Below are 22,698 nucleotides of genomic sequence, written 5' to 3'. Positions count from 1 at the left end.
TAGCCCAGTGCCTTGACACACTTACTTCCCAGCTCCACCCTCCACCAGGATAACCCTTCACATCTGCCAAGTCCCTTCAGAAAATATCTTCCATTGTCCTACCCATGATCTGACAGCTCGTATCTTAAGCTTTCTTGGCTTCTGTGATTCCAAACACGTCGACTGCTGACATTTTTTTTCCTTTTGACCAGTGTCTCTTAAGTTTAGTTGTACTGTCTCCAAGGGAAGATGACGTGTCCTGTAGAACTCCTGTGTAGATTATGTTTTCCTTTGTGGCCTGAGGGCCGCAGGCCCGAGGGCGCACCGGTTTTTTCTGTGTACCTTTGAAAGATGCCTCTTCATTACTGTCTGAGGTGACTTCCCCCTGTGCAGCGCTTCCGGCTTCCCTTCCACCCAGGAGCACGTTCCCCTTCTCAGAGGAGAAGAGAACAAAGGTGATCTGGCTTTCTTGGATTGCTGTAAAGTTAGAGAGGAGATTCACTTATTTAATTTCAAATCTCATTTTTTAAAAATCACTCTGTTCTCAAGAACAATGCATTCAAATTTTGTAAATAAGCTAGTAAAATAAATTTGTAAAACAAATTTTAAAAATGTCACTCTGTAATCTCCTCCACTGTTCTATTGGGATGTTACAGTGTACCCTCACCCACATGAGCAAACATTCATTAATTAGCCAGGTCTTTCCACAGAATATAGTAGATTTTTGTGAAATGGGCTGTGTTGAAGCTTTGACTAATTTGATATTCAGTACTTTAGACTTTGGGTATAGGAGGCCAGGTTTTGGAATAACCATAATATTTGAAGAATTACCACAAACTAATCATCTTGGACTTTTATTTTCCTTTGCAGTATGAGATCCCAGAATCTCTCCTGGTTCAGAGGATCTTGCAGTTCTCAGTTTGGCATCATGGTCGTTTTGGCAGAAACACTTTCCTTGGAGAGGCAGAGATCCAGATAGATTCCTTGAAGCTTGATAAGAAACTGGACCATTGCCTCCCTTTACATGGAAAGGTATTTTGTATTAATAACTCTTTACGGTTTGTAACTCAGAATTGTCAGCAGTGGCACTTGCCAATAGATATTGGTAGCTGCTTTGAATGCTTTGCACCTCTCCTGGTATTTCCGAGTTTGATAATAATTTCCAATCCACATTAAAAAAATGGTTTGTATACAATAATTCATATATGTTGAGCTTCTTTCATGTACATTATGTTTTAGAAGACCTTTCATTTAAATTGTATCTCATACAATAGTTCATATATATTGTGTTTTATAAAATTAATAACTATTGATCTATGCCTGTTAGACAGTTTGGTGTTTTCTCAAAAAACTGAACATAGAAATTCCATAAGACTCAACTATTCCATTGCTAGGAATATACCCTAAGGAAATTAGAACTGAGACACAAAGGGAGATATGTACACATCATATGTTTATAGCATTGTTATTCACAATAGCAAGAAAATGAAATACCCCAAATGAATGGATTGAGAAATTGTGGTACCTTCACACAATGGAATACTATGTAGCACTAAGGAACAACAGGGGTTTTTTTCTTTTTATTTTTTTTTTGTGTGTACCATCAAATCGTATCTGACTGGTACAGGAGTTCCTCCTTCTCCAGCAGAGAATCTGGTGGATTTGAACTGCACACCACTGGGATTGCAGTGCAACTTCTTTCCACTAGGCCACCAGAGCTCCCCCAGCAACAGTTTTGTAAAATATGATATAACATGGGAGAATGTACAGAGCTTTATGCTGAGTGAAATAACTCAGTCTCATAAAGACAAATACTGCATAAGACCATTATTTTTAAAATAGGATAACAATTAAGATGTATATTAATGTGCAAAAGGGGAAAATAAAAGGTTGTGGAAAATGAGGAAAGGTGGAAATCATGAGGATAGTAAAGGTTAGTGGGTGGATGGGGCTGTGTGTGAAGGAATAAGAAAGATTCAGTGGAAACTCTGATCCACTTTTATGTCAAATTTGAGTAATCACTTCTGTGTAATTGAGGCAAAGCATAAAGCCAAGGTTTTGCTTTTCAAAAGTCTTTGCTGAGTTTTAGATCCCAGTCTTCCAGAATGTGAATATGTTCTATTATCTTAGATTTCATCTCTTTTCCAAACTAATCTCTGAGTGTATCCTAATCAGTACTTCTTTTTTGAAGCTAACCTTCTCACTAAAGAAATAAGTGAAGCATTTCATGAAACTCCAGTTGCTGGTTTCTGTGCTCTTAGTCACACAGGTCAGGGACCTATTTTACTTTGGAAATGGCATCTCAGATGAAAGTGTGGTTGTGTGATATGTGTGGCATAATATTGCCTGGAATCTAAGTCACCTAACAAAAGATGGGCAAGTCATTCTGTGAACCTCATTTCTCCATTGATAACACTTCTTTTGCAAGATTGTCTACAAGATATCAGTGCCTGGCACATAGAAGACATTCAGTAGACAGTGTCATTCTGGCTAAGGTGAAATTGTTAAACTAGAGTTAGGATTTGGTTAGCCACTTTTTTATTATCAGTATTGTACAGTTACAGAGTTGTTCTTTGATATTTTTAACATTAGCATTTTCAATAGTAAAATGGTGCATGTACTGGAATCCTTTGTGCTTCTAAACATGTTCAAGAAACTAGTTATGGTGACTGCTTCTAGGAAGGAGTTCAGAAGTGGAAGAGATAATTTCATTTTCTCTATATATCCCTTTATACTGTTGTTGTTGTTGTTGTTGTTGTTGTTGTTGTTATGTGCTGTCGAGTCACTGTGACTCATAGTGACCCTATGTACAACAGCCCTAAACCCTGCTCTATACTGTGCCAATCTCATTGTCTCTGACACAACTACCCCCATTACCCCAGTGACTGAATCAATCCATCTCATTGAGGGTCTTCCTCTCCTGCACTGTCCCTCCACCCTCCCAAACATGAAGTCCCTCTCCAAGGACAGATCCTGCCTTGGACCATGTCCAAAGCTTCAGAATCCATGCTTTCAAAGAACAGCCTGGCTTCACCCCCTCCAGGACAAACTTGTTGGTTCTCCTAGCAATCCATAGTATATTCAGTACTCTTCTCCAGCACCACATTATGTTATAAAACTCATTATGTTTTACAAAATTAGTCACCACTGAACTATGCCCACCATTGCCCTTTCTTTCCAGATCGTCACCATCTTTCCCATTCCCATTCCATTTCAGAATTCTTCTCCAGCACCGCAGCTCGAAGACTTCACTTCTCTTTCTGTCATCTCTAGTCATTATCCAGCTCTCTGACGCAAGCAATTGTGAAGACTATGGTTTAGATCAGGCATATCTTAGTCTCCAGACTGGTAGCGTTGCTCTTCAGTTCTTTAGCGAGGTTCCTGACAGCAAACTTTCCCAGTGCAATTTCCTTCTTGATTTCCTGGTTGCTGGTACCAAGACTTTTGACTGTGGAGCCAGACAAAATAAAGCTGCTAACAGTCTCAATCTCTTCACCATCTATCATAATACTGCCAATAGGCCCAATGGTGAGAATCTTTGTTTTCTTGATGTTTAGCTTAAATCCATATTGAAGGCTATAGTCCTTGATCTTCTGCAACAGGCACTTCAGGTCCTCCCTAGTTTCAGCAAGCAGGGTTATGTCATCTGCATAACGCAGATTGTTGAAGAGTCTTCCTCCAAGCCTGATGCCACATTTCTCCTCATAGAGCCCAGCCTCCCAGATAATCTGTTCTGCATATAAATTGAAAAGGTATGAAGATAGAACACATCCCTTCTCAATTTTGAACCATGGAGGGTTTTCTTGCTCTGTTCTGACAACTGCTTCCTGGTCCAAGTATAGGTTTCATATAAGCACAATCAAGTGTTCTGGAATTCCCATTCGTCTCAGAGTTATCCACAGTTTTTTGTAATACACACAGTAAAGCACCATTGCATAATCAATGAAACACAGATACTCCTCTGGTATTCCCTGCTTTCAGCCAGGATCCAGCTAACATTAGCTACATTATCCCTAGTACCACAACCCCTTCTAAACCCAACCTGCACTCCTGGCAGTTCTCTGTTGATGTTCTGTTTCAGGCATTTTTAGATAATCTTCAGCTTAATCTTGCTTGCTTGTGATACTAATGATATTGTTCAATAATTTCCACATCCCATCAGATCACCTTATTTTGGAATGGGAACAAATATAGATCTCTTCCAGTCTGTTGGCCAAGTGGTTGTCCTCCAGATTTCTTGACAAAACTTGGTGAGCACATCTAAGGCAGCATATGTTAGTTGAAATATGTCAATTGGTATACCATCAATTGCTGGGGCCTTGTTTTTTGCCAATTCTTTCAAAGCAGCTTGAACTTTTCCCTTCACCATAGGCTCTTGCTCATATGTTGTTTCATGAAATTCTTCTGTGTCTGCCAAATCCTTTTGGTACAATGACTTTGTATACTCTTTCCATCTTTTAATACTTCCTGGACCATTTAATATTCTGCCCAAAGCATCCTTAAGTATTGCAACTCGAGGTTTGAATTTGTTCTTCAATATGGATTGAGGCCTAATATCAAGAAAACAAAGATTCTCACCACTGGGCCAATTGGCAGCATCATGATAGATGGTGAAGAGATTGAGATTGTTAACAGCTTTAGTTTGGTTGGCTCCACAATCAACACTCTTGGCACCAGCAGCCAGGAAATTAAAAGGCATATTGCGATGGGAAAGTCCGCTGTCAGAGATCTCTTCAAAGTACTGAAGAGCAATGATATAACTCTGGAGACTAAGGAGTGCTTGATATAGGCCATGGTCTTTGCAATCACTTACTATGCATCAGAAAGATGGACAGTGACTAGAGATAATAGAAGGAGAATTGAAGCCTTTGAGCTGTGATGTTGGAGAAGAGTATTGAATATACCATGAACTGCTAAGAGAAAAAACAGGTTCATCCTGGTGAGGGTGAAACCAGGCTGCTCCTTGGAGGGATAGATTTTGACGCTTCGTCTGACATACTTTGGACATTTTGCAAGAAGGGACCAGTCAGTCCTTGGAGAATAACATCATTCTTGAGAGGGTCGAGTGACAGCACAGGAGAAGAGATGGACTGATTCAGTGACTTGGGTAATGGGGGTAGGTGTTTCAGAGACAATGAGATTGGCACAGGATAGAGCAGGGTTTAGGGCTGTTGTACATAGGGTCACTATGAGTCACGGGTGATTTGACAGCACATAGTAATAACAACAACAACAACAACAACATAATTTCATTTCTTTGTTTTTAAAACTATGCTATAATATAGCTCACCTTAATTTGTGAATATTACTGCAAAAGAAATTCTTGCTGATAGAATTACTAAACTAAAGAAACTCACTTTTAATCTTTTAATAATCTACTGCACTAAGGTGAAGGTCTGCTATAAAGTGTGTTTTTACAATCCCCTTAGTTGAGGGGATTGGTCAGCAAGCCTGGATCCTCCACTCTGAGAGTTTGGCTTCTAGCTAGCATCTTGACAGCAGTCACGTTGGTCATGTAATGGAAGTTTTTTGGGGTCGTGTTTGATGAATGTTACTGCTCTTTTTCCTCCAAGAGTGGGTGTTTTTGAGCCTTTGGCCAAGGGTGGAGGTCTGCTTGGGCCAAATTTGTTAATTTTTGAGTGAATATTCTTTAAATGACACAGCAATCTTTTGTCTATTTGCTGAACTGAACAACTTGGTATTGCTGTGGTGCTGCACACTGTTCCATAGTCTTGTCAAATACCCTAATGGTTACCCATTATGTACAATGTTTGGATGAACTTCCAGACTGATTTATGCTAGGAAGCAGGAATGACATCAATTTCCTAAACTAGATGCCTCTGGAAACTCTACAAACTCATTATACTCTATAAATGCACAGAAATTATGATAGTTATAGAAATAAGACTAGTGCTGTTATATCTGGAGGAATACTGTCCACTTTGTACATCACTCTTTGTCAATGTGCTGTATGAAGTAACCTGGGTTTTCTATGATGCTGAACTTTGTGCCATTGGAGTATCAAATACCAGAACGGTTTCCCAATGGGGACAGTGTTTTGTGGTGCTCCCAATTTTAAAACAGGTTTGGAAGCAGGAGTGGCATTTACTTCCTAAACCACATGCCTCTAGAAACTCTATGAACTTGGAGAAATGACGATAGTTATGGAAAGGCATTAGGTCTTTTGTTCATAAAGTTGCTGTGAGTCATGCACCATTTGATGGCAATCAACAACATCATCAACAGCTGCGTTAAAAAAAAGCATTAAGTCTGTCCATTTAAACTCTAATAAAAACAGGAAAGCAATTATCACCAAATTAATTTCCCATTAGGAATTCAGAATTTCTTAAATATTTGGCATCCAAGTCTCTGGAGTCTACAGTAGATCTAAACCGTCATGAATTATTTCAGTAAAAATATCTTACAAAAAAGAAGAAAGTTATATTAGAGGAACTATTTGCTCTTTGTAACTATTTGAAGCCAGAACAAAAATATGTTACTGGAACAGAAATACCAGCTTCTAGTCAATGGTAAACTAAAATTTTTAAAAAGTATCCCACTGATGTTTAAAAACTCTATGTTGTTGCTATATTGCTGTCCAGTCGCCTGCAACTCATAGCAACCCTATGTACAACAACTCTGAAGCCTGTCCTGTCCTGAATCAGTCTCACTGACTCTGGCACAGCTACCTCCATTGTCCCAGTTTCGGTATCAATCCATCTCATCCGAGGTCTTCCTCTCCTGCACTGTCCCTCCACCCTTCCAAGCATGATGTCCTTCTCCAAGGACTGGTCCCTCTCGGCCATGTGTGCAAAAGATGTGAGACAGAACTTCAAAATCTTTGCCTCCATGGATAAACTTGGTTTCACTCTCTCCAAGAAAGACTTGTTTTTGTAGTGGTCCTTGGTATGTTCAAGACTATTCTCCAGCACTACAACTCAAAGGCATCCATTCTTCTGTCATCCTTAGTCATTGTCCAGCTCTCTGATGTATGTATAGCAAGTAATTGTGAAGACCATAGCCTGCATCAGGCACAGCTTGTTCTCTAGATTGACATCATTGCTTCTCAGTACTCTGATGAGGTCCCTGATAGCATATTTCCCCCAGTGCAATTTGTCTTTTGCTTTCCAGACTGCTGGTATCAAGAACATTGATTGTGGAGCCAAACAAGAGCAAGCTGTAATTGTTAACCTCAATCTCTTCTCCATCTCTCACTGGCCCAGTGGTGAGAATCTTTGTTTACTTGATGTTGAGCTTCAATACATATTAAAGCATACATCTGCAGCAAGCTCTTCAGTTTTAGCAAGCAAGGTTGTGTCATGTATATAACTTATGTTGTTGGTGAGTCTTCCTCTAATCCTAATGCCACATTCCTCTTCATAAAGCCCAAACTTGCCTGGCATTTTTTTCTTTCTTTTAAATAAATTTATTCTGCTTTAATTTGAACTTGCATAGAAACAAATGATAATCTGATTTTCTCCCATTTTTTTGAATATTTTTCTTAATTTTACACTGTTTTATTTTATTTCCAAAGTTCATATACATTGTTTTTCACACCGGATCTTCCCATTTCCTTTACCCACCCCTACCCTACTTATTAAATAGTGTGACCCTATGATTAACCCCCACACACACACTCCTCACTCCTCTGCTCCCACCCTCCTCCTCTTGGATCCTCATACATGTTTTACAACAATGGTCTTATACAGTATTTGTCCTTATGGGACTGATTTAGTTCACTTAGCATAATACTCTCCAGTCCCTCCCAAGTTAGGTAGTAATTTACAAAATCATTGCCCCCAAGATAAAGGTAGATAATCCAATTGAAAAATAGGCATAGGATATGAACAGACACTTCACTAAAGAAGACATTCAGATGGCCAACAAGCACATGAAGAAATGTTTAAAATCCCTAGCTCTAAGAGAGATGCAAATCAAAACAACTATGAGATATCATCTCACCCCAGTAAGACTAGCAAAATTTAACAGAACAGCAAGCAACAAATGCTGGCAAGGTTGTGGAGAGACTGGAACCCTTATTCACTGTTGGTGGGAGTGTAAAACGGTGTAACCACTGTGGAAAGCAGTATGGCACTTTCTCAAAAAGTTGCAAATAGAGATACCATTTGACCCAGGAATACCACTACTGGGAATAAATCCCAAAGAGACCATAACCGACATCCAAGCAGATATATGCACACCCATGTTTATCGTGGCTTTGTTCACAATAGCAAGGAGTTGGAAACAACCTAAGTGTCCATCAACAAACGAATTTATAGAGAAGCTGTGGTGTATTCACACAATGGAATACTACGCTGCACTGAAAAACAAGGAACTCATGCAATATTATTCAAAATGGGTGACCCTGGAGGACATTATGCTGAGTGAAATATCTCAGTCACAAAAGGACAAATACTGTATGCTGCCACTGTTGTAGAATGAGGCTGACATCAGGGTGGCGGTAAGACTGAGAAAAACTAGATAAATTATGTATACTGCATTGAAGACGATGAGGGAGAGAGTAGTTTAAAAATAATATATTTTAGGGCATTATGATTATCCTAAGGGTTCAGAATGAGTGTTGCAGATTGGAGAGTACTCGGGGTTGGGGAGGGGGTTTGCAGGAGGATTGTATACCAATGGAGGAGTTTTTCTTTTGCTTTTCAAGGAGAAGAGCGAACTGGGGGTGGGGGTGGGGTGGGCATGGAGAAAAGTGCAACAATGAATGAATGGAAATCCAAAATCTCTGTAAATGTTCATTGAAATTAATAATAATAATAAAAAAACTCTAATGCTTTTGTTGTTGTTTTGGAAGACAAATATCAGATTAAAGAACTTATTTATTATCAGTTAAGAATAACTTTTTTAAATTTTAATTGTGATTTTTTCACAATTGATTTTTTCATAATATGAGTTGCAAACGACTTGACAGCACATAACAACAATTGTGATTTTAATGAATGTTTACAGAAAAGTTGCATTTTCATTCATTCATTGTTGCACATTTTTTCTCCCTCCCTATTCCTTCCCCCACCTCCATTTCCCTTTCTTTTTATAACTTTTATTCTGGACCATTGTCTTACATATAATACCTAATCATATATTCTTTTGAAACAGTTCTCTCCTTCTTCTCTTCCAAAACAGTGTTCATTATCTATTCACTCTTTTCCTAGTCTCCTCCTAACCCCCCATGTCAGTCCTGCTTCATAACAGTGGTGTTATGCAGTATTTGTCCTTTTGAGACTGAGATATTTCACTTAGTAAGTATGGACTGAGGCTCAATGTCAAGAAGACAAAGATTCTCACCACTGGACCAATCGGTAGTATCAGGATGGATGGCGAAGAGATTGAGGTTGTTCACAGTTTCAGTTTGCTCGGCTCCACGGTCAACACTCTTGGCACCAGCACCCAGGAAATGAAAAAACGTATTGCGATGGGAAAGTCTGCTGTTAGGGACCTCTCTAAAGTACTCAAGAGCAACGGTGTCTCTTTGGAGACACTTGATACAGGTGCGCCTGATACAGGCCATGGTCTTTACAATCACTTGTTATGCATCAGAGAGTTGGACAATGACTAGGGAGGATAGAAGGAGAATTGACGCCTTTGAGCTGTGGTGCTGGAGAAGAGTATTGAATGTACCATGGACTGCCAAGAAAACAAACAGATTCATCCTAGAGAGGGTTAAACCAGGCTACTCCTTGGAGGCAAGGATTCTGGGGCTTCGTCTGACATACTTTGGACATGTAAGGAGAGACAGGTCCTTGGAGAGGGACATCATGCTTGGTAGGGTAGAGGGACAGTGTAGGAGGTGAAGACCCTCTAGGAGGTGGATTGATTCAGTGACTGGGGTAATCGTGATGGGTGTGTCAGAGGCAATGAGTTTGGCACAGGATAGAGCAGGGTTTAGGGCTATTGTACATAGGGTCGCTATGAGTCGCAAACGACTCGACGGCACATAACAACAACAACAACAACAACATAATGTCAATTAGCAACGAGGTTGAGTTCTTCATGATTACTAGCTATCTGATAAGTTTTTGTTATGTTCCTACTAAAATATTTTTCTTTTTTTCCTATTGTCATTTTCTTACAGATTAGTAGTTCTTTATAAACCCTGTATCTGTCTTTTGTTGTGTTGTAAGTACCTTCTCCCACTTTATAGCTTACCTATTCATTGTCTTTGTGGCTTTTTTTCTTACTTGTGGTGATGTTTGATGAAGACAAAGTTTTATTTTCAATATAGTACTATTCATCTTTTTTTCCCCTTTCATGGAAAATACTTATTATATTTGTTTTTAGACATTTTACCCACTTTAGGCATGATGGTATTCTCTCCTCTGAGTGTTTTAATGATTTAACTTTCATATTTTTTCAAGGTCTATAGTCTACCTGAAAGTGATTTTAAAAGTTTAATTAATTCCTTTTTTCACACCTATGTTTATTTCTGCATTATTCATAATAGCAAAGCAATAGAAACAACCCAAGTGCCTAATAACAAACAAATGGATAGAAAAATGGAACTATTCACACAATGAAATACTACACAGCACTGAGCAAATAATGAACTCATAAACCATTATACAACATGAGTGACCCTGGATGACATTATACTAAGTGAAAGAATAACTTATAAACTCTGCTTCAGATTTCAGTTTCCTTAAGTCTAAATAAGTTATGAAATTTGTATCCACAATTATACCAATGACTTAAGTGTTTTTCCTAAATCTATATCCAGAATAAAATTAGCAGGGAAAGAAATTATACTTGTAAGATTTTCATTCTTTATGTGTCTATTTTAAATATGTTACAAAGTGAGACTGTAATGATATTTATCCTTTAGATGTTGACTTATTAAACTATTATATAAACTTATTAAACTATATATATTTATCTATGTTGTAATACATATGAGGGCTTCATTTTTATTTTTTGTGGCTAAATATAATCACACCCCAAGTAAATATTGCTTTTTGTTTATTCATTTAAAAAAATCATTGCCCCTATGTGCTGCATAGTATTCCATCATGTACTATAATTTTTCAAACTGTTCTATTGTGGTTGGACATTTGAGCTATTTCCATGTTCTTGCAATGGTGAATAACTCTAATATGAACATTGGTGTACAAGTCTCCATTTGTGCATCAGTTGTCATTTTCTCAAGGTATATCACAGCCAGTGGAATAGCTGAATCATATGGAATTTCTATGTTCAGTTTTTTGAGGAAATGCCAAACTTTCTTCCAATATATTATTGTTTTTTTCTGATTTTCAGAAACATTTTTTATGCACAAAGGGATTTAATCTGTAGAAGGTCCCATTCATCAATTTTATCCTATCCAGATTGCATTTCTGGCTATGTTTGACAGTCACATTATACCATAGACTAGGCCATCAAAGGTAGATTCCAGTTTGTTTCTGATGAACTTTAGGGTTTTGGGCTTTAGTTCCAGGTTGAGTTTGGATCCACCTTGAGTTGATTTTTGTGTATGATATGAAATGTGCATCCTGTTTTACCTTGCTGAGACTAAGGAGGACCTGAAACACTTGCTGCAGAAGGTCAAGGACAGCAGCCTTCAATGTGGCTTGAAGCTCAATATCAAGAAAGCAAAGATTCTCACTAGTGGGCCAATTAACAGCATCATGATAGACAGTGAAGAGATTGAGATTGTTAACAGCTTCAGCTTGCTTAGTTCCACAGTCAGCACTCTTGGCACCAGAAGTCAGGAAATCAAAAGACGAGTTGCATTGGGAAAGCCTGATGTCAGGGACCTCTCTAGAGTCCTGAAGAGCATCATTGTCAGTCTGGAGACCAGGTGCACCTGATCCAGGCCATAGTCTTCACAATTACTTGTTATGCATCATAGAGCTGGACAATGACTAAGAATGATAGTAAACAATAAATGCTGTTGAGTTGTGCTGGAGAAGAGTGTTGAACATGACTGCCAGCAGAACAAACAGGTCTGCCCCAGAGAGGATTAAACCAAGTTGCTCCCTGGAGGCATTGATTTTGAAGCTCCATCTAACATATTTTGGGGCATGTGGCCAAGAGGGACTGGTCCTTGGAGAAGGACATCATGCTTGGAAGGGTGGAAGGACAGTAAAGGAGAGGAAGACCCAGGATGAGATGGATTGACTCTGACTGGAGAATGAGATTAGGTCTGTTGTAGATGATCAGATTGGCTTAGGATAGGGAAGGGTACAGAGCTATTGTACATAGGGTCACTACGAGTTGCAGGCAACTAAATGGCACAGAACAACAACAACATTCACATGCACAGATAGAAATATATTTTAATATAAATGGATTACTTGTTTTGGTGACTTAACAGTATATCTTCCCATGTCAGCAGGCACAAGTTTACTGCATTCTTTTGGATGATTGCATGCCCTGTGTAATCAACCAACAATGAGAGTGTTACACTCACTTATACAACCCCTCCTATAATGATTGACATTCACAATTCTCCTATATTGATTGACTTTTACTAACAAGGCCAGAAGACTTCATCAGGACATCACTGCTTTGTTGGTTTGTGTGGCAATCTTCCTGGAAGACTTTCGAGAGTATCTGGAATCTAGTAACTGTATCCGCAAAGTAATGGAAATAGTTGGTATTACAGAACACTTGTTTCTTCTGCATCTCCTAATACATAAACTACCTTAGAAACTTTTGGCTACCTTACAAAGGCTGGAGACCCTGGATCATGTTCAGTGTGTTGAAGGATCCTCATATGCTGCAAGACTGTTCTTGAATGTAACTTTAGTATAACCTTTTTTTTCTGAGAAGGTTCCAACAATTCCTGGGAAGCCCAGCTTGACTTGGTGGGTTTTCCTGTGTTTCAGGTCAGTGCTGAGTCTCTGACTGGCTTGTTATCACACAAAGGCGAGTTGGTGGTTTCATTGAAATACATCCCAGCCTCCAAACTCCCTGTTGGAGGTGACCTGAAAAAGAGTGAGTTATCCTTGGGTGCCCCGTGTTTAGTTTTAGTCTTCACTGAATCAGTGTGAGGCTAATGCTGGCTAGTATTGGGGAGATCAGACTAAGATGTGCTCTGAATCTTTTAGGGAAGCTGGCTGCACTAATTAAGCCTTTTCTGTGTTTTCTAGCCAGAATGCTTTAGGGTTGGCAGTCCCTTTTTGTTTGTTTTTTAGGAGGGTATGATTATGGCAAATGACTAAGGCAGGAAAGAACAGAAATTTTGAGATTGAGAACAGATGATTGGAAGGGATGGTCAAATATGAGGGATGGGAAATTACGGCTAGAAAGAGTCAACATGCTAGTGACTGTGTCTATGTAATAAGATATGATATTTGCCCTCCCTTGAGAAATGCACACATGTAGTAAGGGAATACAGATACAGGAGTTATGTATTATGTCTAGTAGAATTTGGGAGTGCTTTAGGAATCATGTTTAAACTAGACCTTGCTTAAATTTGACTAGGAAGACAAGGAGAAGGATGGAAGTGCCTTTTGAGGAGATAGAATAGGATGCACAGAGGTTTAGAAAGGTGTGGTAAGTGTAGAATTGTATGTTAATGTGAAGTGATCTCTTTCGGTGGTACTATAGTTATGGGATATATATTTGAGAGTGAGGCTGGAAATGGAGCTGAGGCTGGAGCCCAACTGCATAGAGTCTTGAATGTTGATGGTAAGTTTAACTTGATCTGTTAACAATGGCAAGCCAACCAGCTTCTTAAAAATATACCTTTGAGCCATTATTTTAGAATGAATATAATGATCCAGGAGTGGTGGGAGAGGATGGAAGCAGAGGGATAAGGATGTGCAGAGGGAGGGGGAAGATTAATCATGGGGTACAATTTGATCGGTGGGAGTGCGAGAGAAATTGAAAGAATCTGTTCTCGAAAACAATGTATTCGAATTTTGTAAATAAACCAGTGTAACATTTAAAAATATATATGTACCTTTGGCAAGGTCTAAAGCAGAAGATTTGGAAGTCAATAGACTCCCCAGGGCATATGTGTAGAATAATTAGAGAGGAGACAAGGACAGAAAGAACCGCTAGGAACAGAAAATTGAAAGAATTAAGAGAAGCTCATGATATAGAAAGTTCTCAGCAAAGGAAAGAAAAATGTGGAGAGAGGTTCAAGGAGAAAGGCCCAGGCATTGCCAAAGGAATAGAAATACAACAGGGAGATCAGGCCAGATGAAGACTCAGAGAAAATGGCTCATTGACATTAGCTTACATTTTCAGTGGTGTAGTGGAACCAGACATCAGATTACACCAGGAACCAGGCTGAGAGAATGAAGCAAGGAAGTAGCTGTGATGAGTGTGGGTGGGATTTTTGTTTTAGAATGCTTAGTGGTGAAGAAAAGATTAGGTATTTGAAGAATAGCTAGAAGAAGAGAAATTTGAAGGGAGGCTTTCTTTTAAAGGAAGAGTTGAGATTAGCATATCCTTAGACTGAGAGGAATGGACTAGTAAAGAAATTGACTAGTTTAAATTGAGGAAGCCCAGGCCTGTGAAGTGGGGATTGAATCCAGAACACACGTAGACATGTTCACTCTTTTTAAAGTTGAGCAAATATTGGGCAGCTTTATTGATGGAAACTTCAATTTGCTTGACTATAAAAATGAGGACAATAATAGCAGTATCTCATAGAGTGGTTTTGAGAATTCAATTAGGAAATAGTACCTTCCACATGGAGGTTAAATAATTAAATGTTTTGCATAGTAGCTGGCACATAGCCAGCGCTTAGTAAATAATTATTGTTATTGTTCCTGTTATTTGGGGTGCCTCTTACTGCCTGGCACTGTGCTAGATATTGAGAATATAAGTGAGATATCATGTCATTTGTCATGGAGCTTGTTTATTGTCTTCAAGAGAAAGGAAAAGAAAGCAAATGCTATGTAGGTAAATCTCAAATAAATCTGGAGATATAAGGCTCCCTTGTTTTGGCCAATATCCCTTACAGGTAAAAGTGGGGAAGCGGGAGAGCTCCAGGTGTGGATCAAGGAAGCCAAGAACCTGACAGCTGCCAAATCAGGAGGGATTTCAGACAGCTTTGTGAAGGGGTAAGTCAATGGGCCAACATCAAACTAACCAGTTTCAGGACTGACAAAAAAAAAAGCTAATAGAGGAGCCCAATGTAAACTTTCTGATCCTTGTGTGCCCTACTACACCCAGCAGCCATGTTTGGTCTTGAAGTTAGTTAATGGCAAACCCTCCTACACTACCTTTGCATTAGGCTGAGCTCAGTTTGGCCTGAGCTGTCATGATGATGACCTCTTACTGTCCTCTTACTGTCTAGGTTTGGGAGCTCAAGGATTTGCTCCCTCACTATTTTTAAGCAATGCTAGTGATTTAATTTCTCTAGCAAATTACATTTGGCTAAGCCTTGGCCATTAAAAATGGGACCAAATATTTAAACGCTTCTTTGGGTGGAGCATGGAAAGCAGCTCACTATAATATATTGATATTTTCTCCAGGTTAAAGAAATTGAATCAGGTGAATGACTTGGTAGAGGTGGTAGGAACTGTGGTTCAAAAAGGGGTGTGTATACTGGGATCTGAATGTCGACTCACTTTCCTGGGATAAGCCCATGGAAGGGGAAATTGGAATTGAGATAGTTATTGCCAGCTTTGAGTGGCTTCCTGATTACTCCCCACCCTCTGCCAGATACCTCCTTCCCATGAGGAACAAGACCAGTAAGCGTAAAACTCCTGTAATGAAGAAGACTCTGAATCCCCACTACAACCATACATTTGTCTACAATGGTGTACGGCTAGAAGATCTGCAACACATGTGCCTGGAACTGACTGTATGGGACTGGGAGCCTCTGTCCAGCAATGACTTCCTGGGAGGGGTCAGGCTGGGTGTTGGCACTGGTGAGAGCCTCTTCCCCATCCTAACTCATCTTTTTTTTTAAAATTGTTGTGTACTGTCAAATTGGATCTGACTCGCACAGGAGGAAATTGCCCTCCTCCAGTTGGGCATTTGGTGGATTCAAACCGCGTACCTTTGGGATTGCAGCGCAGCTTCTTGCCACTAGGCCACCAGGGCTCCCCTAACTTGTCTTAAAGGCTCTTGCATATTTCAGCACACATATACTATATCCCTTTCTTCACAAACTCTCTCTAAAATTAGCTCTGTAGTCTTTCTTTTCAGTTATCATTCAACAAATATTTATTAAATGCCTACTGTGTGCCAGGCGTAGGGGAGGATGAGTTCACATACATTATTAAGTTTGTGACCCTGATTGTGTGTCTTACCCTGATTACCTGGAACTCCATCATCTCTTCACACTCTAAAAACCAAATAAACAATAAAACGACTACCAACATGCCTACATCTGTAGATATAATTTCATTCTTTCATCCTGTTTTCACGAAAGAAGGTCCTTGCTACAAAGGTCAAGCTCTCTCCAAGTGCTCTGTATCATATCCTCCCTTCTCAATGACTACACTTCTGGAATGATCTTTTCTCTTTCCTTTATAATTGGTGGTTGTTATCTATTGAATGTGAGTATACACCCAAAGTTTGGCTCCTTTATGATTCATCCTGTATCATTTTCCCACTTTTTTCACTATGCTCCAACCACGGAGACTTTCTTTCTGTTTCTCAAGTGTACTAAACTCACTCCTACTTCAGAACTTCTGCAATTATTGTCCCCTTTGCCTAAAAACCTGGCTCCTTCTCAATAATTTATAAAAAAAACCAACAACAACAACAAAAAAACCCTGGCTCTTTCTCATCATTCAGGTCTTGACTCCTTATACAAGTTTAGATCTTGAGAACTTGGCAAGAAAAAAAATGTTTATATCAGGGAAGTTCTCAGATCACTCCACCTAGAGTATGCACTGATCCAGGCACTGCAAGTCACCTTCCTTATTCACATTATAGCATTCAACTCACTATCAAAATATATAAGTGACTCTTGTTGATTTTCTTGCCTATTTTCTGCCTTTTTGTATTCAAATGTAAGTTACATGAGGGTAGAAACCTCTTCGGCTTTTTCACCACTCTATCTCCAGAGTGTAATGCAACCTACCTAGCTTATAGTAGGCATTCAATAAATGTTGAATGAATGAATGCATACATGACTAGGAATGAGGCCACATAAAACAAAACTACTGGCCTCAAGCCTATGGCTAAAGAAAAAGATGCTCCTATTTTGGAAAAGAAAAAAAGGTCAAATTTTCAATAACAGAAAGGCCTGAGATTGCAGATACTGATACTGTTGTTGTTATGTGCTGTTATGACTATTATTCATAATGACCCTATGGACAACAGATCTGAAACTTGCTGAACTCTATAATAGCCTCAGGATAAAATTTATTTATTTATTTATTTATTTTTTAAAATTTTTATTGTGTGTGGTTTGGCATCTCACTTCATCAGCCTAAAGTCTCTAGATAGTATTAGGGCACAGAAGAAACTATGTAGGGTCAAACAGGAAGCATCTTCCTGATTGTGGTCTCCACCAGTCCTTTTTCGTAGCATACCTACTCTATAACCTGTCTTTCCTTGTGGGATGAAGAGTGAGGCCCCTGTTCAGCTGCCTCTGGTGTTTCTTCTCAGGCATCAGTAATGGGGAAGTGGTAGACTGGATGGACTCGACTGGGGAAGAAGTGAGCCTGTGGCAGAAGATGCGACAATACCCAGAATCTTGGGCAGAAGGGACTCTGCATCTCCGCTCCTCGATGGCCAAGCAGAAGCTGGGCTTATGAGTCCCTGGTCATTTCCACGGGTCCATCCCTGATCAGAGGAAGTGAAGAAACCAAGAGCAAAAATGTATAAGTTAGTGTATGTGTGCGTGTGTGTGTGTGTGTGTGTGTGCGCACACACGCGTGCCCACGCACGTATGCTATGCATGCCTCTTTATAAATATGTATTTCTACAAATCATGGTATGCTAGAATGACAAAGACTTGATAATCTTTTTAAAGCAAGCTCAAAAATAAGGGTCTCTTTAAGATTTGTGTGTATGTTATACGTAGGCACAATCAAGTCTATTTTTAGACTCCATTCTTTCTTACATATTTATGAGATGTTAATTTAATTTTTAAAAGTTATCTCAAAACAACTATCTTCTCTCTTACCACCTTTGTTCCTATTTCCCTAGGTATCCCTGTCTGCCTTTGGTATAGAGTATGACCTGATAGCAAGCCTCTGAGAAGCAAAGTTGGGTTGCAAAAAACAAGAGAATATAGGGTTGAGATGAAAAGGTCCTCTTCTCCCTCTACAATTTATGCTTTTAACTCATTTTTTTTTAAAAGCTCATTTTCTACTTTGATGAATTTCTGGAACTCATATTTTAAGTTTTATTCTTTTTAAGTGGTTTCTACTGTGCTTATTACTGATTTTTTTAAAGGCTAATACAAGTCCTATTTTAAATACTTTTATCTACACTTGCGGGAATTCCTGTAATAGAGCCACTTTAGAAAAGCTCTTAAATAATGGGTTTTTGACTGAGTCACCAACATGGCAGCCAGAGCTTCTAGGTGGTCCCAGAGTCCTAGACTGAGTGTGAGGTATCTTACTTAGGAAGTTCTTTTTTTTTTCCTAATTAAAAGCAAGGCATCTTCACTGTTATGAGTCATTTCTTCATAGTGTTTGTATCTAGGGCGTGTTATCACATAATAGCCAACTATTGCATAAAGTAAACCAGTGTTCCAAGCAAACGTGTAGAGTCTCCCAGCTATTCTGACTTCCTTCTTTAAGTGCTTTCTGTTCCTATTTTTTTAAATTGTTTCCTAACATAGACCTCACTATAGCAGTGAGTGTGATATATTGAGGGGGCTTTTTAAAGAAAGATCTTATAGTTTGAGGCTCATTTGCTGACATTCATTGTTTAAATTGACCTTTTCAGTTCTTAAAAGTAAATTTAAACAAAACTGTGTAAATGGAGTCTGTAAGGCTACTGGACTGGGAATGAATCTGGTTGGTGTCTATTGTATGTGTGTACTGAATGGAGGAATTTTTTAAAAGGTTTATTTGGAATGGATTAATATCATTATGGAAGGCATAACATGGGATCTTGCCTTTTGTTTTCTAACCCCTGAAATGTATGTGTACATCAATAAAGCTTTATCACTTGTCAAGTGTTTGCATGTGTTAGTTCTATAGATCCTTTTGTCTCTGAGGTCCTGACTTTTTTTTTTATTCTTCAAGTAGCTTAAAGGTTAAGAACTAAGGGGGCAAATGCCCTTCCTTAACTGTTGTGTACTGATTCTGAGATCTGATCTCCTCAGAAACTAACTTAAATACAGTACTTTTCTTCCTCTGAAGTGTCAAGGGAACTCTTTCTTTACATTGTAGAATCTCTTGTGCTAAAGACATATTCCCATGAGAACTGAGGGAAGACATTTCTTGCCATAAACCCTTTTCTTCATTACTCTGGAGGTGAGAACATTTTTATTTTACTACTTCTAGTATTATTTAACTTTAAAGGACAAATGATGTAGAAATCCAACTTTGGTTTTCTAGGTAAAGCCCAAGTGATTCTTGTTTTCTAATACAAAGGGTTGTTCTTTTGCTGTCTAGTTGGAAACAACATAAAGCTGACTCTCCGTTGGGTTTCTGAGGCTGTAAATCACATGGGAGGAGATTGTTTATCTTTTTCCTGTGGCAGGGTTAGCAGCACAACTTCCTATAAACTATACCACCAGAGCTCCCTAATAAATATTAAATGTCCTTGGTTAGTGACAGATAGGAAGTCTCTCACTGAGATGGATTGACACAGTGACTGCAACAGTTGCTCAAGTCTGTCAGAATTGATGAGGATGAGACAGGATATGGTAGAGTTCAGTTTCATTGTTCACATGGTAGCTGTAAATTGTACTCAACACCTAACAACAACAAAACAACAGATATTAGGCACTTTATATGTTGGTGCTTTAAATTCTCAAAACATCTTATGAAATATAAAAATACTGTTTCCATATGTGAGGAAAGGCAAGCCCTCTATAATGCACTAGAGTTGGCATTTCAAACAAAGTCTGATTTCTGTACCATGTTGCCTCCTGTAAGGGTAGTATGTGTGTTAAAGGTTCAAAGGAATGAATGACTCATCTCTTCTAGAATACCTTGAAGGTTAAAACTTAATTTACAAAGCAACACAATCAGAATGCTTTGGATATCATCTAACTGATTTATTATTTAGCTTGTGTGTTTACAAGGGTAGAGGACTGGATTTGGGCAGAGAAGTGCAGAGGGAAAGAGACAGACATGTATGGAGTTTGAGGTAAGTCTAACTCATCTGGGTCTAGCTATAGGCCTGATTCTGCTGCTGTTCCTTTCTCTTACTTTAGAAGTCAGTTTAAATCATATCTGTGTTATGTTGTTGTTTTATTAAGTGCTGCCGAGTCACAGGCAACTCATAGCGACCCTGTGAAGGAGAGTCCTCAATGCTTGGGTGCCTTTCATCCTCTCTCCAGGTTCATAGGGTTTCCAGAGGCAAGCTATTATGGAAGTGGATGCCACTCTTCCTTCCAAGCTTGTTTTAATCGAGGACCTCCACCCCACTCTCTGTCCACATTGGGTAGCCAACCATTAACACATTTGACACATCAGTGTCACAGTGTTCAGCCTCACAGCAACCACAAGTGACTGTGGTATGGCAACTTGTACACCAGGGCTATATGACCTAGAGGTATGTCTGAACAAAAACAATGAAAGACTGGCCCGAGGGTCACAGCACCATGCTCTCTCTGGTAACCAGGTCATAGCAGCCCTGGGCAGAGCAAACCTGGGAGAATATGGCCGCCTCCTCTTCCCTCTTCCCCTTTTGGGCTTGAAGTCCCCTGCTGCCTTAAACCCTAGGCCAAGCCTGGCTTGCCTGGCTCCTGGAGGCAGAGTAGTCCTTTACGTCCAAAAGCTGCCACAACACCCACGCACACCATCTGTGTTATAGGAAGTCAAATATACAGGAGGTTACAGTAAAAGTTTACCTAAAGAAATCAAGACTGCCTTAACCACTAAAAAAGGAAAAGGAATGAAATAAAATCCCCTTGATTTGTTTTTTTGTATGTTTGTTTTGGTGTTGTTTTGTTTTGTTTTTTAATCTATATGCAAGAGTCAGCCAGGCCCAGACAGGAGCTCTGTTTGGGAGATAATGGACTTCCTCTATGTTATCATTTGGACCTTTGACTTGCCACTTGAAATATTAGTAATAAAAAACAAGGAAAGGCATCCAGGCAATCATCCTGTATGATGTGCAATCCTTGCCTTTGGAACCACAGAACCTGTCTCACTGGAGATTTTCCATATTAACTCATTCTATTTCCCCTTCTGCCCATAACTTGCCTCCTGCCCTTCATCACTCACGCAGTCATTGCCGTCAAGTAGGAACCAATTCATAGCTGATCCTCTAATGGGTTTTTAGAGGCTGTAAATTGCATGGGAGTACATCATCTTTTCCCTGGAGCAACTGGTGAATTTGAACTGCCAGACTTTGGATTGACAGTGCAATTCCTTACCCACTAGGTACCTTCATAGCTCCTGTATTTCCCTAGAGGGAACAAGGCTTCAAGTCTGAGCATTTCCTCTGTGTTTTATTCTCTCCAGAAACTGTCTAACCTTTTTAGTTTGCATTTAAAACAGGCGCTTTCCACTAAAACCCCAGAGAAAATAGCTCTCATCTGACTCACTGCTAACTATCATATGTTCAGAGTTCATGATTTATGTCCCAACCCTGTGGGATAGGCAGAGCCTTTATTATTTCTAAGGCTGAAATTTCTGATATTGTAATCCATAGTGAGTTGTGCTTCGCGGATCCACCAGTGATTCCATGGGAGAAAGAAGAGCAGTCTCTTGTTAAAATTTCACTGTCATCAAGTAGATTCCAACACACAGCAGCCTGCCATTGGATTTCACACTGGGAGACTGCTCACCTTTCTTTCTGCCATACAGCTGGTGGGTTCAAACCCCTAGAGATGCACAGCCTTGAAAAGCCAACAGACCATCACTAACCCACTCGATGGCAGTGAATTTGTTTTCTTGAAAACAGATCTTTTCTCTCAGGGGGCGAAAACTGACAGTCTTTCAGTTAGTAGCCAAGTGCTAAGCCAGTGTGCTGCCTGGGGATCCATTTAAATACATCTAATTTGGCATCATGCTTGGGAGGGTGGAGGGACAGTGCAAGAGAGGAAGACGATGAGATGGATTGTTTCAATGACTGGGGTAATGGGAGTTGGTGTATCAGAGACAATAAGACTGGCACAGGATAGAACAGGTTTTAGGGCTGCTGTACATAGGGTCGCTATGAATCTCAGGCAACTCCAGGGCACATAACAACAACAACAATTTCAAGGCAAGGATTTTGAAGCTCTGCCTCACATACTTTGGGCATCTTGCCAGGGGGTACAAGTCCTTGGAGAAGGACATTATTCTTGGAAGGGTGGAGAGATAGGGCAGGAGGGGAAGACCCCGGATGAGATGGATTGACATCGCATCTGGAGTAATGAGGGCTCGCTCATGTGTTGGAATCAGTGAGAGTGGCTCAGGATAGGGCAGTGTTCAGAGCTATTGTACATAGGGTCGCTATGAGTGGCAAGCAACTCAACAGCATATAAAAACAACAACAACAGTTAATGAATGCATTTACAATTTACCATTACTTTGAACCAGATCATTCAGGTTCAACACTTTGCTGAGACTTTTGCCTTTCTACCTGAGATGTACTGAATCAGAATCTATAGCTTAAGAAGATCCTTCCTCAGGTGACTCTTAAAGATGTAAAGGTAATTTGTTTGTTTTTAAA

At 39.5% G+C, this 22,698-nt stretch overlaps 1 protein-coding gene across 1 annotated transcript in view; it reads left to right on the top strand.

Annotated features, from left to right (window-relative positions):
• The window catches only part of SYTL4 (synaptotagmin-like 4), a 61,764-nt gene extending 43,989 nt beyond the window's left edge, over nt 1–17,775 (top strand). The window contains exons 12-16 of the mRNA XM_006901139.1: nt 850–1,011; nt 12,822–12,930; nt 14,912–15,011; nt 15,616–15,824; nt 17,518–17,775. Coding sequence (XP_006901201.1) covers nt 850–1,011; nt 12,822–12,930; nt 14,912–15,011; nt 15,616–15,824; nt 17,518–17,666 — 729 coding nt within the window. The 3' untranslated portion in view covers nt 17,667–17,775. The remainder of the gene's footprint in view (nt 1–849; nt 1,012–12,821; nt 12,931–14,911; nt 15,012–15,615; nt 15,825–17,517) is intronic.
• Nucleotides 17,776–22,698: the final 4,923 nt, after the last annotated feature.

This window comes from Elephantulus edwardii, unplaced genomic scaffold, assembly GCF_000299155.1.
Source record: "Elephantulus edwardii isolate Elephantulus edwardi_28Jun2011 unplaced genomic scaffold, EleEdw1.0 scaffold00310, whole genome shotgun sequence".
NCBI lineage: Eukaryota > Metazoa > Chordata > Mammalia > Macroscelidea > Macroscelididae > Elephantulus > Elephantulus edwardii.
The sequence above is the reverse complement of the archived record's forward strand: the minus strand, read 5'-3'. Positions and strand labels throughout refer to the sequence as shown.